The sequence below is a fragment of the Theropithecus gelada genome, chromosome X, assembly GCF_003255815.1.
Source record: "Theropithecus gelada isolate Dixy chromosome X, Tgel_1.0, whole genome shotgun sequence".
Taxonomy (NCBI): domain Eukaryota; kingdom Metazoa; phylum Chordata; class Mammalia; order Primates; family Cercopithecidae; genus Theropithecus; species Theropithecus gelada.
The window spans coordinates 16369155-16383157 of NC_037689.1; the positions used below are offsets into that span (position 1 = coordinate 16369155).

The window sequence follows — 14003 nt, forward strand, 5'->3', positions numbered from 1 at the left end:
TGGAATCTTCAAAATGCTGAAATAACTGCCAACCTAGAATTCTCTACCCACCAAAAACATTCTTAAAAAGCAAAGCAAGACTGGGCATGGTGATTAACAACTATAATACCAGCACTTTGGGAGGTTGACGTAGGATTGCTTGAGACCAGGAGGTCAAGACCAGCCTGGGCATCATAGTGAGATGCTGTTTCTACAAACAAACAAACAAACCAAAAAGAAAGAATGAAAGAAAAAGAAAAAAGTTATCTGGGTGTGGTGTTGCATGCTTGCACTCCCAGCTATTTGGGAGGCTGAGGTGGAAGGATCACTTGAACCCAGGAGTTCAAGGCTGCAGTGAGCTGTGATAACACCACTGCACTCCAGGCTGGATGACAGAGTGACACTCTGCCTCTACAAAATTAAAAATACAAAAAGCAAAAATGATTTGAGAGAAACAAAAGCTAAGAAAATTAATCACCAGCATAACAACATAATGAGAATTAACAAAAGGATTTCTTCATGTAACAGGAAAATGATCCCAGATAGAAACACAGAGAAATCAGAAGGAATGAAGAGTTTTCTAAAAAAAAGGAGGTAAACATGTAAATAATTTTAAATAAATATAGACTGCATAAAGCTGTAACGATAATGTCCAAGACTGTTTTTATACATTTAGAAGTAAAATACATTTCAATATAACATAAAAGAAAAGAAGGAGTGTTTTGGTTAGCATCCATAAGCTATGCTACAGTAACAATTACCCAAATCTCAGTACATTATCACAACAATTATTGTTTTCTCACATTTTATGTTGACCACTGTAGCTCTTAGTTGGCTTTGGTTCCTCTCCATATATTGTCTTCATTTCAAAATCCAGCCAGTGGAAGTAACCACTATTTGAGATATTCTATTCTCATAGCAGAACAAAAAGAGAAATGGAAGAATTATCCAATAGCGCTGAAGTTTCTTCTTAAACATCACATATAGTCACTTCTATTTACATTCTTTTGACCAATGTGAGCCATGTAGCCAAAGACTTATATATTCTTTTACCAGAATACAGAAATAAAAATGTATTTTTTACATTTTTATTTATTTTGAAGCAGAAAAAAAAATACAATATACCACAAAGAATGAATGAAATTTATGTGTTCAAAGGTCCTTGAATTTTCTGGGATGTAGGAAAACATTTAATTTATATTACAACTAATGAATAAAGAATTCATGTTTTAATATCTAGGATAATCTTGAAGAGTAAAAATGTCTAAGTAATAAGCTAACAAATGGGGAATAGAATAATAAGCTAATAGAGAGGAAAGATAATAATAGAGGATAAATAGAATAATAAAAGAATATTTAATAAATGCAAAGAAAGGAAGAAAGGAGAGAAAAAACATAAAATATATGAAACATGTAGAAAAGCAAGTATGATGGTAGATTTAAATACAAATATGTAAGTAATCACATTAAATGTTAATGGTTTGAATATTCCAGCAGTTATCAGACTGGATAAAAAACAGAACTCAAATATATTCTGTTTGTAAGATACACACTTTAGATATAAGTATGCAAAAATGTTTAAAGAGCATAGAAATAGTCAAACAGCAACTTACCACAAGAAATCTGGGGTAGCTGGACTAATATCAGACAAGGTAAACTTTTGGGCAAAACCATTCCTAGAAAGAGAGATATTTTGTAATGATGTAAGTGTTAATCCATCAGAAATATATGACAGTTCTGGGATTGTACATGTCTAATAACATACTCCTCAAGTCTACAAAGCAAAAAGTGACAGAATAAATTGAAGCAATAGACAAATTCAAAAGAATTTTGGTAAATTTTAATTCACCATTTTCGTAACTTAAAAGCCAAGTTAATGAATCACATTATTTACGTCTTCTGTGGTCTTGCCAAAATATTTTCAGCGTTTTTTGTTCTGTTTTGTTTTGGTTTTTTTGTTGTTGTTGTTGTTGCTGTTTTTTTTTTTTGAGGCAGGGTCTTGCTCTGTTGCCCAGGCTGGAGTACAGTGGCACAATCACAGCTCACTGCAGCCTCGACCTCCCTGACTCAAGTGATTCTCCTGCCTCAGCTTCCTGAGGAGCTGGAAGTACAGGTGTACACCACCATGCCTAGTTAATTTTTTATTTTTTGTAGAGACGGGGCCTCATTTTGTTGCCTAGGTTGGTATTAAACTTCTGGCCTCAAGCCATCCTCCTGCCTCAGCCACCTAAAGTGCTAGAATTACAGGCATGAGCCACCACTCCTGGTTTACTTTTTCTATCAGTTTATTTGAGTTCAAAATATAACAATTTGTTTTACCTTATTGACGTATGGCATTTCTTTTCTTCAATATATTTCTATAATTCTGTATAGAACAAGTAAACCCAGACTTACTAATATTAATGCTAACGTAATTTTCTCTATTTTTTTCTTGCATTTCTTACAGTTTCTGTTTTATGAACGATAACACAATGATATCTGGTATATAAATATTCACAAGTGTCACATCTCCATTATAAATTAAACATGCATCAATTAGAAATTATGTTAGATCATGAGCAACAGAGAGTCTTCCAAGTAGTAAGAAAGATAAAAATTTTATTCTTAGGAAGGCCAGCACTAGTAAGGGTGCTCTTTAAATTCATCAACTGGTCCAATTTCAAAACAAAGATAAAGAATTAATGAAAAACTACTTGACTAATGAGTAGAAATTACAAAATCAAGAAAGGAAAAACGTAATTCAAAAGCAAATGAATAGTATGTATTATAATAAGGGTGACTTAAAAGCTAAGAGGTGAAAAGAAATTTGTCTATAATTTCAAAAAACACACAGGCATCACAATCTTGTTTTAAAAAAGATGTGATAAAACAAAAGGAGATGAAAAAAAGTCATGAATGAAGAGAAATATGAGAAATAAAAGTAAATTAGAAGTAAATTAAATATTTACAAAAATAAGTGTCACATTTGATGCAATCATAAATAGAATAAACAGTATTTAATGCCACAATCAGTGACATGGAAGTCAAACTTCAAAAAAAGTACGCAAAATGAAAATTAAAATGAATGAGATGTAAAATTACAAAAAGATCATTAGATATGGAATTCAGATGAAAGAAAAGAAGAACAGAAAAGATGGAAAAATGCATTCAAAGATTTAATAGAAAAAAGTGTTTTTGAAATAAAAGTCTTGTTTGGCTCTGAAGAGCAAATTAGGCTGTTTCCTAGGGAAAGTAACTGGTAAAGTTACTGATATTTGAAGATTAAGAAAAAAGTATCCTAAGGGAATCTTGGAGAAAAAGCAATTAACATACAAAAGGGAGCATAATTATGCTACTCTGAGATTTCTCTACAGGATACTACTTACTGAGATAATTGGAAGAATTCAATGAAATAATGTAATTATGCTAGTCCTTGGATTGCCATCAGGACATTCATAAACTTACTGAAACTATATTCAAAATATTGTTTGTGCACACATGTAAACTTTGCTAGGATAAAACCAATTTTTTGTTTGTTTGTTTGTTTGTTTTTTGTTACCTGATTTACAAAGAGATGACAAATAAATTAAGAATCACTGCACTAGAGCATGTCTCCACAGTGGTGGACGTCATCTTTGCAGGAGTCCATGGAAAGTGTTTTGTGTCCATGAGTTTATTACAAGATTCCTTCTAAGAGTATGAATTTTCATTCCAATTATATTTAAAATTAATAAGAGTAGCATGTTCTCTATCATATGGATGGCCATCTAATTTTTTATTTTTACTTTTTTTGACAGAGGACCTACAAGGAACTTTATTTTCTTGCTTCTCTCTTCACTGGGGCACTGCCCCTTGGGAAGACCAAGTGGGCTCCTGGCACAGGGATCCTCCATCTTCTCTAGCACACGTGGCATTGCCAGCAGGCTAAAAAGGGCAGCTGGCATTGTTGGCTTCAGTCTGACCCAGGGTGCCCAGCTGGGGTCCCCTCAGCCCACAGTAGGGACAAGGGCTGCTTCTCCACAGTTCATACTGAAGGCTTTTAGCCCTGCCCAGCTGCCTCTTCTCCAAAAGTCTGGCTTTTGAACACTCTTCTCCTTCCTGGGGAGGGTTTTTGCCCCTCTGAGGTTAGACAGGAACCAGAAGAACAGTTTATCTGCTTCATCATGTCTGTGACCTGGGGTTCACCCAGCCTCTAATCCCTCTGGCAAGCACCGCGCTTGAGCACTGTCCACACAGTGGAAACCACAGGAAATGACTTTGACTTGTGGAGAAGGAAGAATGCGAAATGAAAACAAAAGCAAAAGAACCGTCCACAGGAGCACACAGAAAAGCCCCATCCACTGCCCATCTCTCTCCCTTGGGTCCCCAAACAACCACTAAAGTAAGACCCAAACTAAAGGCCTGACATGTAAACCCAAAATCAATTAACCTCTCCTGAAACATGCAAAGAAACTGCCCACCCAGAAATATCCAAAATCGTCTGTGCCAACTATGAAGAGACCAACAGCTTCATCCACCCTCTCTGGAACCTCTGGTACTAACTGTGTCATCCATGGGGTGCCCCAAGGAGGGTGGCCTCTTTTCTCAAGGCCAGGACAGTGACAGTTACAAAAGGTGGTCCTTGCTTGCACCTGAGAACTGCTTTTTCCTCAACTAACGGACAGTGACATGGCCTAGGCCAGGGATATGCTTGAACTCATGAGACACCACCAAGCCCCAGAACCAATGGTGTCTTTTAATGCACCCACCTTTGGCGGGTGGTGACAATCTCCAGGAAACCAGCATAATTCACAAATATAGATTAGGACAATGCAAGGGCTATCTCTGGTGGCAAAACACCAGCAAACAAAACTGGGCCAAGCAGAGGCAGGACACCGGAGGTGCCCTATGACCATATCTTTTCCAGATTTGCAGCAAAGGCACCATTGGGGTTTCCCACATGACCTGTCCCAAATGGCATGCGGAGTCACATGGTGAAGTCACCAAGGTCCACATGTGGGTCTCAGCTTTCTCAGCTCTGGGACCCAGACCCTGTAACCCCTGGCCCATTCTCTTCCCTACTCAATGTGGATTACCCATCCTCTACCTTGCAGCTGGGGGACAGCCTGGAGGGGAGACATCTTGGAGGTCACACATTCTACAGGGTTTAATGTTGTCCATTCCCCACCTCTCCCATTTTTTTCCCTTTTCCTTTTGTCTTTGTCTCATTGCTAGATGACCATCTTAAGATTGAGCATTACTTTATTTTAATGTGCATGTTTATGCTTGTGTTTAGGTGACCACGTTGCACAAAAGGATCATGAAGCACCGGCATTTACATTTTAATATACTGGTAGGCACATTGCTTTGCTCTTGCTATCCCCCTCTAATGCCACAAATGAAAACTTTTAGCACCTGCTATTGGGCAAACACTGATTTCTTTAAACAGTCATGAGGGAAAAAAACCCTAGACTTTTGCTTTTAAAAAGCACTGAACTATGACATTATTAAATTTTGACTTAAATTACTTACATAAGAGTTGCATGTCCTATCCTGAAAACGACTATGTTTTGTAGGAATGTTCTACTTCAATTATTTTGGGCTAACAGAAAAATACAGAGGCAGAATTAATATAGGACAAAAGGTCTTAAAATTATTTAAACAGAGAAAACAGTGAGATAATCAAATCATCGTATGGTACACTATCATATTTGTATATGTAATATCAATGGTGAGCACTAGTATAGCTTCAGCAAAAACTTATTTTCTATATAAAATTAATATGGTTTATTTAAATTTTATTAGTTGTGTGATGTGATGAATTCAACTTTTAATTTAGATTGTAGAGTTGTAAAAGGGATGATAGCACAGGCATTTCATCCCTAGGTTTACATATATATATATTTACAGGCCACCATAATTTCCAAAACAGTTTCTGTCCTCGCTGTGTATCAGAAAAAAAAAATCTTCTTTTATAAGTATTTTAAAAATTCCACACATAGCATAATTTATCCAAACTGGCTTTGCTGTAGGCAGTGTGCTGTCATTCTCTAGCTAAGTGACTCCACCAATCTGTCTCAAAGCATGGGACAGGAAGAGTTATGCCTCAGCAAAACAACATGCCCCAGTTTGTCAGGGTTATTCTGAAATAAGGCCATTATTTATTTGTTGGTCAAAACTCAAAACAAACAAATTCTCTAATTCCATGTTTACTTAGTAGTTAACAAATGCATGAAAAGTTACTGTCTTCCATGTTTCATTTTATCCCGAGTTCCTCATGAAACAGAGAATGAAGGCATGATACACAGCTTATATGCTTGCTTTGTGGAGAGAGTGCAATCTCAGTGAACCAAGAATGAAGGAAAAGGGGATTTGAGTCAAGGAAGGAGCAAAAGCCATTACAAAGCGATACATTACCAAGGCATCCATAGGCGTACAGAAAACCTGACTGATTGGTCATATAGGACATCTTTACAGAGGATATGTGAAATCACTGCTTCTCTGAACCATCTGGTTGTATTGGAAAGAGAGGAAGAAAAAACAATTTATCAACCAGTTCCTTTCTTCCTTCAGTCTCATTGATCAAAATCCATCCCATGGGGCACTAACATCCCATCTGACCCCACTAAACAAAGAAGGCAGAGCCTCTGCGGGTCCAGGTAATCAGACCTAGACCTTTAGAACCGCTGTGGCTCCTTTTGAGGTAAACATGATGGTGGCCATGCTGCAGCCCAGCCCTTGCCTCCAAAGGAAAAGGAAGAGGAAGAGTATATGGAGCCTGTGATGAAACAGAACCATACGTCCAATATCTGGGTACCACAGAACACAGAGTTCAGAGAAAGAAAGAAGCTACTTTATTTAATGGGAGGGAAAAAAAGCAAAAAAGATGGTCAGAAATGAGGTTAAGTGGAGCTGAGTGCCAATTTACCCATTTGTAATAAGAAATATAAATTCTACTTGAATCCATTGACCAGGAAATTCTCAGCATACTACATGAAAAAACAAATTAAATCCGAAGGCTGCATTTTGAGCATGAGATCACAGCAGGGAGAGTTATTTGTACATGTTCATGCCTGAAGGACATTAGGATCTGACCTCCATAATTGAGATCTACTCTTGGGGCAAGGTATCTGCTTGCACATCTCTGAATCTTCTTTTTTTGTGATTTACTGGGTGATATAATTTGGATTTGTGACCCCACCCAAATCTCGTGTTGAATTGTAATCCTCAGAGTAGGAGAAGGGGACTGGTGGGAGGTGACTGGATCATGGGGGCAGATTTCCCCCTTGCTGTTCTCTTGATAGTGATTGAGTTCTCATGAGATCTAGTTATTTGAAAGTGTGTAGCAACTCCCCCTTCTCTCTCTTCCTTCTGCTCCAACCATGTAGGACATTCCTGCTTCCCCTTACCTTCTTCCATGATTGAAAGTTTCCTGAGGCTTCCTCTGCTTTACTTCCTGTATAGACTGTGGAACTGTGAGCCAACTAAACCTCTTTCTTTCTTCTTTTTTTTAGTAATCATAGAACACTGATGAAAACTTCTTTTCTTTATAAATTATCCAGTATAAGGTAGTTCTTTATAGCAATGAGAGAGCGAACTAATACACCAGGCCTCACCCCCTGGTCTTGGGATTTGCTTTGACCAATAGAATGCCACTAAAATGATGTTATGTTAGTTACGAGGATAGACCTCAAGAGGATTTGCGTGCTTGTGCTTAACCTCTTGGATCATTGCTTAGCAGCCTGTTGCAGTATAAGAACCCACACGGAGGAGGAATGAGCTGTCTAATATGAGGTCATCTGAAAAAGCCATCCCCCAGGCAACCCAGCAGCTGATCACAAAGGCATGAATGACCCCAGCAGAGGCCAGAATAATTGCTCAGATGAGCATAATCTAAAGTGCCAATCCCCAGAATTGCTTGCTCATTAAATTGTTGTTGTCTGAAATCATCAAGCTTTGGGGTAGTTTGCTATACAGCAAAGGCTAACCAGTATGTTTAGTATCTAAAGAGTAGGTGATTTTTCCTTCTTTCAGTTGATAATCACATTTCAGGTTTATGACTTTAATTAAAATGTGGGCTTCCCCCAAAAATAAATAGAAAATAAGTTGAAGTATGTACTTTTGAAGGGAAGACCAGCCACCAGGAATTTCAATGGGTATTTTAATATGTTCCATGAATGCAGATACATTTTTACCTTCCCTATTATCCTTTTACTTTATAGCAGAGAAGAGTTGTTTAATACACAGAGAAATCTTTGTTTTTTAGAATTCCAAAGAATTGTACCTCCTGCAAAATATACATTCCTTTCCTCTTCCTTCAACACCTACAAAAGTGTTGTGAAAAGACACAAAAAATGAATTATTGACACATTTCATGAATAAAATGCCAATCATTAATCTTAATCTCTTGACCATACAAGCCAGGAGACTTGGAAACTCTTCATTCTCATTGAAGTTGGACTTCTCATCTGAAAAGTCTACTTGAACTGAGAATTCCAGGGATGAAATAGCTAGGCCAAACTTGCTTTACTTATAACTAATGCATTGATTATAATGAACATATTATACTATTGCAGTGGACTTTTAGTTCAGAACTGTCAATAAAGTTCAACTATCCCAGAAATAAATGGGATGTTTTCTCCATAAACTGCCTGTTAACTACCCTTTAAGGAAGCCGTGATAAAAAAAAAAAAAGGACAGCTGTCTTAGACTCCAGCTCTGGAAACTCTATGTAGTATCCTGGCAACAAGGAAAGAGAATATCTGATTTGTGGAGTCAACCTATGTTGCTTAATAGTGGAGCTCTGAGAATTAATGTTTGTAAAGATTCACAGTTTCATAAAAGTGCATGGCGTATATAATGATTATGATTAGTTTTGAGAGTAGAATATTATCCACACCCCTTAGAAATAGGACCAAAAAATAGCTCTATTTCCAGTTCTAAGAAGAAAAAAGAATCCACATATAATGAGAAAAAAGGCATGTGGTACTCGACATAAATACACTTATTTATTGCCCTTTTCTTATTTGTATTCTGGGTCAACTCTAAGCCATGAGAATAATAACATGCCCACATGAACAAATAGGAAGGGTTAATGTCAACCCATATAATTTTCTTTATTAAATTGGTACCAAGCATTCCAGTTAAAAGCACATGTTCTCACAACTGGAGAGACTTCAATTGTGCACCTTGAGATCGGTCTATTATACGCCAACTACAGTGAAAATAAAGGAATGGCTATTCTCCAGATACAAAAAAATCAATTAACTGAGCAGCCTGCAATTCTTAGCCGTTACGAATCTTTCCACATAGCCTCAGCAGGGTTCTTTTATAAATGTGTACTTTCACCAACAGTTATCTCAACCTCCCCAGCAAATGACATCAAATAGTACAGTGAAAAAAATCAAGAAGGTAAAGATTTCTCTATACTCCAATGGTTATTGACATATTTTTCTGGAAGACAAAAAGGTAATCCTTTAGAAACAAACAGATCTTTTTCTAATAAGTAGCTATTACCATCAAATAAAGCTATTTTCTGGAGTGTACATGACCTTAAAAAATAGCTATTTTGAAAGCGTGTGTGTGTGTGTGTGTGTAGAGAGAGAGAGAGACAGAGAGATCTTGCTTTTTTTCCTAAAGAGAGCTAAGTAAATATTTTATAATATGTTAGTGGTAAATAGAGGCATTTAAACCTTGAACATGATTTCATCCAAATAATTTTGCACACTAAAAAGTACACTGCTTTTTAGAATAGATCTGGGAAGTTATTATGATATTGTAATCTTTTGCTAGGTCCCTCAAAATCAGAGTAGCTTCATCCTTGTAAAAGGGCAAAAGCAGAAATTTAAAGGTAAAGAGTTTGTGGAGCAATTTAAATAGTGACCTATTAAATAATGGTACATTAAAATTTTCAACTGGTAATCTTATGAGACTGGATCTACCCAGTTCATGGGGAGTGTAATTATTTAACAATAGAAATATTTGATATTCATTCAAAAAATAATAGTGAATGACTACTATGCACCAAGCACTTTTCTAGGCACTGAACATATTGTGGGGGACATGATTCAGCTGCTGCCTTTCTAGAGGTTACATTCTAGAAAACAGAAACAGGCAAAAAATAAGTCATCAAGTAAATAAACAAAATGAATTACAATTACAACAGAGATGAAGAAAATATAACAGTAATGTGATGGTGACTGGAGCAGGCAAGAGGTGAGGGTTGGCTACTTTATAGTACATGTAAGACAAAGCAGTGCTGAGAAGGTGACATTTGTTTTGAGGCCTAAGTGATGAGAAAGAACCATCCATTTGAAACTCTAGAGCTGAGAGTTCTAGGTAGAGGGAGTAACAAATGCAAAAGTTCAAAGTCTGGAACAAATTTCGGATGATCAAAGGTCGAAGGGTTTGTATGGCTAGAAGGGTTTGTGTGGCTAGAGTTTGGTGAGCTACCACCAGTTCTTGTTGGGTCATAAATATTATGAACAAATAATTGGGATTTTATTTTAAATACATTGGAAATTCATAGAAGGGGTTCAGCTGGAGATAAATACAGTATGATTTATGTTTTTTACAAAAAGCAATCTGATAGTTGTATCAGGAGCAGGAATGGAAGGAGTAAGACCAGCTGGGAGGTTGCTATAATAGAACAGAGGACAAAACATGGTGACTTGCTCTACAGTAGTATCTGTGAAGGGTGTCTGTACTGGAAATGGAAAAAATAGTGGATAGATTTGGGTTATGTTGTAGGAGTAGATTTTTTTAAATTTTAAACTTTATTTTAGTGGGTACATAATAGATGTATATATTTGCGGGCTATACGAGATATTTTGATACAGGCACACAGTGTGTAAAAATCACATTAGGGTAAATGGGGTTTTCATCACCTCAAGCACTTATCCTTTCTTTGTGTTACCAACAATCAAATTATACTATTTTAGTTGTTTTTAAATGTACAATAAACTATTGTTGACTGGAGTCACTCTGTTGTGCTGTCAAATATTAAATCTTATTCATTCTATCTAATTATATTCTTCTACCTATTAACCATCCCCACCTCCCCACAACCGGCTCTGCTAACATTTCCAGCCTCTGGTAATCATCATTCTACTCTCTATGTCCATGAATTCAATTGTTTTGATTTTTAGATCCCACAAATAAGGGAGAACATGTCATGTTTGTCTTTGTGTGCTTGGCTTATTTCACTTAACATAATGACCTCCAGTTTCTATTCATGTTGCTGCAAATAACAGGTTCTCATTCTTCTTTATGGCTGAAGAGTAGTACTCCATTGTATATATGTACCACATTTTCTTTAGCCATTCATCTTTTGACAGACACTTCCATTCCTTCCAAGTCTTGGCTATTGTGACTAGTGCTGCAATAAATATGAGAGTGCAGGTATCTCTTTGATATACTGATTTCTTTTTGGGGGGTATATACCTAGCAATGGGATTCCTGAATCACCTGGTAGCTCTGTTATTAGTTTTCTGAGGAACCTTAAAACTGTTCTCTGTAGTGGTTATACTAATTTAACATTCCTATCAGCAGTGCTTAAGGGTTTCCTTTTCTCCACATTCTCATCAGCATTTGTTATTGTTTGTCTTTTGGAAAAAATCAATTTTAACTGGGATGAAATGATACATCATTGTAGTTTTGAGTTACATTTCTCTAAATATCAATGATGTTGAGCACCTTTCCATATACCTGTTTGCCATTTGTATGTCTTTTGAGAAATGTCTATTCAAATCTTTTGCCCATTTTTTATTTGGATCATTAGATATTTTCCTAAGAGCTGTTCGAGCTCCTCATATATTCTGGTTACTTAATCTCTTGTCAGATGGGTAGTTTGCAAATATTTTCTCCCATTCTGTGGGTTTTCCCTTCACTTTGTTGATTATTTCTTTCACAAGCTTTTTAACTTGATATGATCTCATTTGTCCATTTTTGCTTTAGTTGCTTGTGCTTGTGGGGTATTAATCAAGAAATCTTTGCCCAGTCCAATGTGTGGGTCAGTTTCCCCAATTTTTTTAATAGTAGTGTTATATTCTGAGGACTTAGATTTAAATATTTAATCAATCTTGGTTTGATTTTTATACATGGCAAGAGATACGGGTCTAGTTTCATTCTTCTGCATATGGATACAGAGTTTTCCCAGCACCATTTACTGAAGAGACTGTCCTTTTCCCAATGTATGTTCTTGGCAACTTTGTTGAAAACAAGTTTACTGTAGATGTATGGATTTGTTTCTGGGTTCTCTATTCTGTTCTATTGGTCTGTCTGTGTCTATTGTTATGCCAATATCATGCTGTTTTGGTTACTATAGCTGTGTAGTATAATGTGAAGTAAGGTAACATGATTCCTTCAGTTTTGTTCTTTTTGCTTAGAATAGCTTTGAATATTCTGGATCTTTTCTGGTTCCATATAAACTTGGATTGTTTTTCTCTATTTCTGTGAAGGATGCCATTGGTATTCTGATAGAGATTGCATTGAATCTGTAGATTGCTTTGGGCATTAGGGACATTTTAACAATATTGATTCTTCCAATCTAAGAACATGGGATATCTTTCCATTTGTGTGTGTGTGTTCTCTTCAATTTTTTTCATCCATGTTTTACAGTTTTCATCAGAGCAATCTTTCACTTATTTGGTTAATTCCTAGGTATTTTATTTTTTTTGCAGCTATGGTAAATGGGGTTATTTTCTTGATTATTTTCCGATTGTTCACTGTTGTCATATAGAAATGCTACTGATTTTTGTATGTTGATTGTGTATCCTGCAACTTTACTCAATTTGTTTATCAGTTCTGATATTTTTTCTTGTGTGGAGTCTTTAGGTTTTTCCAAATATAAGGTCATATCATCTGCAAACAAGGATAATTTGACTTCTTCATTTCCAATTTGGATGTACTTTATTTTGTTCTTTTCTGATTGCTCTAGCTAGGACTTTCAGTACTATGTTGAATAACAGTGGTAAAAGTGGGCATCCTTGTTGTGTTCCAGATCTTACAGGAAAGGCTTTCAGTGTTTCCCCACTCAGTATGATATTAGCTCTGGAACTGTCATATATGGCTTCTATTGTGTTGATGTATTTTCCTTCTACACCGAGTTTTTTGGGAGTTTTTTATTATTATGAAGGGATGTTGCATTTTATCAAATGCTTTTTCAGCAACAGTTGAAATGATCCTATAATTTTTGTCCTTCATTCTGTTGATATGATGCATCACATTAATTGATTTGCATATGCTGAACAATCCTTGTATCCCAGGGATAAATCCCACTTGGTCATGATGAATGCTTTTTTTAAAGTGTTGTTGAACTGAGTTTGCTAGTATTTTGTTGAGAATTTTCACGTCAATATTCATCAGGGATATTGGCCTGTAGTTTCCTGTTTCTGATGTGCCTTTGGCTTCGATATCAGGGTAATATTGGCTTTATAGAATGGATTTGGAGTATCTCCTACTACTCTATTTTTCAGAATAGTTTGAGTAGGATTGGCATTAGTTCCTCTTTAAATGTTTGGTGGAATTCAGCAGTGATGCCATCAGGTCCCAGGCTTTTCTTTACTGCAAGACTTTTTATCATGGCTCTTGTTACTTGTAATTGGTCTGTTCAGGTTTTGGAGTTCTTCATGGTTCAATCTTGGTAGGTTGTATGTGTTTATCAATTTATACATTTCTTTTAGTTTTTCCAATTTATTTTATTATTAGAAGCTCATAGTAGCTTCTAATAATCATTTGCATTTATACTGTATTGGTTGTAATGTCTTCTTTTTCACCTCTGGTTTTATTTATTTGGGCCTTTCTTTTCTTGTTAGATAATCTGGGGAAAGATTTGTCAACTTTTTATCTTTTCAAAAAAACAACTTTTTGTGGATTCTTTTATTGTTTTTTGTTTCAATTTTGTTTATTTCTGCTCTGATTTTTATTGTTTCTTTTCTACCAATTTTGGGTTTGGTTTGCTTCTGTTGTTCGAGTTCTTTAAGATGTACTGTTAGGTTTCTTATTTGAGGGTTTTCTTCTTTTTTGATGTAGGCACTTATAGCCATAAGCGTCCCTCTAAGTACCAC

General features: G+C 36.1%; 1 protein-coding gene across 1 annotated transcript in view; it reads left to right on the plus strand.

Moving 5' to 3' along the window:
* The first annotated feature begins 4243 nt into the window (after positions 1-4243).
* Positions 4244-14003, plus strand: part of LOC112616348 (40S ribosomal protein S4, X isoform-like) — a 35962-nt gene continuing 26202 nt past the window's right edge. Inside the window, exons 1-2 of the mRNA XM_025373312.1 lie at positions 4244-4339; positions 5234-5290. Of these exons, the coding sequence (XP_025229097.1) occupies positions 4244-4339; positions 5234-5290 (153 nt within the window). The remainder of the gene's footprint in view (positions 4340-5233; positions 5291-14003) is intronic.